A 3,888-nucleotide genomic window follows, 5' to 3' on the forward strand; every position below is an offset into this window, starting at 1 on the left:
AAAAAAAAAAAAAAAAGAAACAGGTTTACTCATCTGACAGAACCTGGTGAGACCCCTGAGACTATGGCCCCTAGTTACCCTTCAGGTGTGGAACTGAACTCACTCCTGTGGCTTCTAGCCAAATAGACATATGGGGTGAACATTTACATCAGGTAAATACACTCCTTAGAGTGATCAATTGTGGGAGAACAGAAGGGTAGTATTTGCACAAGAAGACAGCTGGGGTGGGGGCACACAGGAATGCATAGGAAAGGACACAGGGAAGGGATAACTATAGGGAGGAAGTAGAAAGAGAGCTGTTACATTGTGGGGAATTGCAGTCAATGTCAGGAAACAAAATGTGATTGAACTGCTGTATGGAAAATGGATTTGCTCTGTAAACTTTCACCCAAATCACAATAAAAATGAAGGAAAAAAAAAAAAAAAAGAGAGAGAGAGAAATCAGATGTTGTAGTGTGCTGGGGAAATCTTTTGCAAAAGACCTCTGTTAAGAAGCAAAGAAGTCATTTTGAAGACTAAGATGTGCCTAACCCAAGCCATGCTATTTTTAATTGCCTCCTATGCATGTGAAAGCTAGAAAATGAATAACGAAGACCAAAGAAGTATTGATGCCTGTGAATTATGGCATTGGCAAAAAAATACTGAATATAACATGGCCTGCCAGAAGAACTAGAAAATATGTTCTAGAAGAAGTGCAGCCAGAACACTCCTTAGAAGTAAGAATAGCCAGACTTTGTCTCACCTACTTTGGTCATGTTGTCAGAGATCATTCCCTAGAGAAGGGTATCATGCTGGGTAAAGCAGAGGGTCAGAGAGAATGGGGAAGAGTCTCACCAAGATGAATTGACACAGTGTCTGCAACGATGGCTGAAGTATAGCAAGCATTGTGAGGATGGTGTGTTTTGTTTTGTTGCCCATAGGGATGCTATGAGTTGGAGTCATCTCAATGGCACCTAACAGCAACAACATTTATATGTCAAGCACTAGGCCAGTGGTTCTCAATGCAGGGTAACTTTTGCCTCCAATGGGATATTTGGCAATGCCTGGAGACATTTTTGGTTGTTACAACCGTGGATGAGGAGGGGTGTTCTATTCATATCTAGTGGATAGATGTCAGGGATGCTGCTAAACATCCTACAATACATAGAATGTATCCAGCACAAGAAAGATTTATCAGGCCCATAATGTCAACAATGCTGAGGTTCAGAAACCTCGTGTAAGGCTATGCTCCTTCCATTCATTTCTCATTTTTTTTTTTTAAAAAAAAAGCCACCTTAGAGGCAAATGTTGATTCTACTGATAGATGAGGAAACTGGGGTTTAGAGAATTAAGCTGCAGTTCACAAAACTATAGAGTGGAGGGCAGAATGTTAGACCTATATTATCTGACTGTACCATTGTTAAATTTCTTGTGTATCATTCCAAAAATTGTATTTGCACATAAAAACATGTTATTTCCTCCCTCCAACATGTTATTTCCTCCCTCCACAGGATAGCAAACATTGTTCTCCAGTTGGGTTTTGTTTACAATACACACATCTTCAACATTTTTCTATGTAAAATATATATATTCAAAAAATTTGAAGTGCAATTTATTATTATCCAACTGATGCATATTAACATTGCCTTTAGTATTTAGTACTGAAACAATGCTAAAATGGGTGTCTTTATAGATCTCTTGGATACTTTTACAAGTACACTTACTTGTAGGATAAATTCTTTTAGGAATAGTGATGGGACAAAGATATATGCAATGTAAATTTTGATAGTTATTATCAAATTGTCCTCCAAAAAGAATTTACCACTATATTTATTCCCGTGGCCTTTCTCTACAATGAGACTGATCAGATTAGCAGATATTTCAAAATTTAATATGTGAGAAAAAGTGAACACTTTTTAAAGTTGTATTTCTTTAATTACAACGGAGGATGAGTATCTTTTCAAGTCTTTCTGGGTCAATTATATTTCTTTTTCTGTGAATTACCTTTTCCTATTGAATTGTTCATCCTTTTCCAAATGCTTTGTGAAACTTTTTTGTATATTATGGAAAACAGTTACCACTCTCCAGTTATTCATACCAAAAAAAGTACTGCACTTACCAAAAAACTGCTTGTTGTCTTCATAGTATTTGTTTCCATATTTGTCTTCCCCCACTAATGTACCAACCCTGACATCATTTGTCCTGTAAATGCCCAAAGAAAAGTTTAAAATGAATGATTTTTTTTCTTCAAATCACTGACAGAAATACAGTGAGTATACCAAATTTCAAACACCAAGGCTGCTGTGCCAGCTAGAAAAATGAGATGCTGGAGATGGTAACTGGTGGTATACTTTTGGCCTTCACCACAGTCACACACCACCGATGTGGAAGAGTCAACTCTCTCCTAAGAGCTACAGCATCCTTTGCTCATGTAGCCCAGTTATCACAGACATACTCACTGCCGTCCAGTCATTCAATTCATAGCGACCCCTCCTTGAGTTTCCGTGGGGGTATCTCTACGGAAGTAGATTGCCCCAATCTTCTTTCCGAGGAGTGGTTGGTGGGTTTGAACCACCAGCCTTCTCTTAGCAGTCAAATGCTTTAGGCACTAAGACAGATGAACTGATGATTTGATAAACTAACCTAACTATATAAATGATAGAACTGTTCTCAAATTATGTTGTTGTTGTTGCTATGTGCTGTCCAATCGGATCCGACTCATAGCGACCCCTCCTTAGGTTTCTGAGGCAGTATCCCTACGGAAGTATATTGCCCAACCTTCCTTCCGAGGAGTTGGCAAGTCAAGTGCCTTAAGCACTAGGCTACCAGAGCTCCTCCTCAGATTGTAAGACTACATTTATCTACCATCGCTGTGCCATGAGACATTGGGGGAAGCAAAACTTCCAGAAAATCAGAGTATTTCATCGTCTTAAAATAAGCCTCTTGGCTCCTTCATTCGACCCATGGTCAGTTTCCGCGGAGGATGCTGTTCGTCAGATTCAATAAACGTCCAGACTAGTAGTGACCGTTCAACCACTCACTCTACAGAGAAGAAAACCGAAGGCCAGTAAAAGGGAAAAACTTTCCCAAGGTCACACTGAGAGTATCTAGCAAAACCATCATTCTCCAGTACGCAGGGCAGAGAGGCATCCCAGATCTCTAAGCTGCATTTCACAGCTCCATGTCTAGAGTTGGCTTCGGTCCTGCGTTAGTAAGACCTATAGAAATAAACTTCGCTCCCAGCCCTGGAGCCCGGGAGGAAGGCAGAGATTGGGTCGGTTGTCCTTGACAGGAGCCGTAGATACCCCAAGGTGACCCAAGCCCAGCCCCTTTCCAAGAAACATGCCAGCTCAAGTCCAGCTCGAGAGTCCTAGACCCTGGCTCTGGACGCCTACCTGAAGAAAACTCGTAAATAGCCGCGGAGGCCACCGTGGCCGCTGATCTGCTGCAACCCGCGTTTCAAAACCTGCAAATACTCCATCTTGTCCCGCAGGCTCAGCCACAGGGGTGCACCAAGAAAAACCCACCGGGCGGAAGCACACACTCGGAGACCCAGAGCCGAGAGCAGAACGTTCCCACATGCACGCGCCTGTTCCCTGTAGGTAGCGCCACGCATGCGCAAGGCCTGAGTTCGTCTGCCCTGTTCCACTTTCGGTTTCCAGAGTTAAAAGCCATTGTTTCCTCCGGAAACAAAGGAAATGAGTCAAGAAGGCGGAGCCTGGGGTGGAAAGCTCACCTTATCCAGGCTTCACCAAATGGAGCTTTACTGTTTTAAAAAAGGGCCTCAGTTTTCTTATCTAAAATGATTGTTTTCTGTAGAATATATTCTTAAGAATTTTTTTTTTTTTCTCAAAGAGTCATGTAGTGATACATCTTCCCTCTTGATTATTTACCTGGACATAGAATTTT

At 41.4% G+C, this 3,888-nt stretch overlaps 1 protein-coding gene across 1 annotated transcript in view; it reads right to left on the minus strand.

Annotated features, from left to right (window-relative positions):
* NDUFA12 (NADH:ubiquinone oxidoreductase subunit A12) overlaps window positions 1-3,466 on the minus strand; it is a 45,092-nt gene extending 41,626 nt beyond the window's left edge. The window contains exons 1-2 of the mRNA XM_007946137.2: window positions 3,375-3,466; window positions 2,099-2,181 (exon numbers count right to left, since the gene is read on the minus strand). Coding sequence (XP_007944328.1) covers window positions 2,099-2,181; window positions 3,375-3,460 — 169 coding nt within the window. The 5' untranslated portion in view covers window positions 3,461-3,466. The remainder of the gene's footprint in view (window positions 1-2,098; window positions 2,182-3,374) is intronic.
* Between the last annotated feature and the right edge of the window lie 422 nt (window positions 3,467-3,888).

Source organism: Orycteropus afer, unplaced genomic scaffold (assembly GCF_000298275.1).
Source record: "Orycteropus afer afer isolate SDZICR_OR568_19922 unplaced genomic scaffold, OryAfe1.0 scaffold00151, whole genome shotgun sequence".
NCBI classification, from domain to species: Eukaryota; Metazoa; Chordata; class Mammalia; order Tubulidentata; family Orycteropodidae; genus Orycteropus; species Orycteropus afer.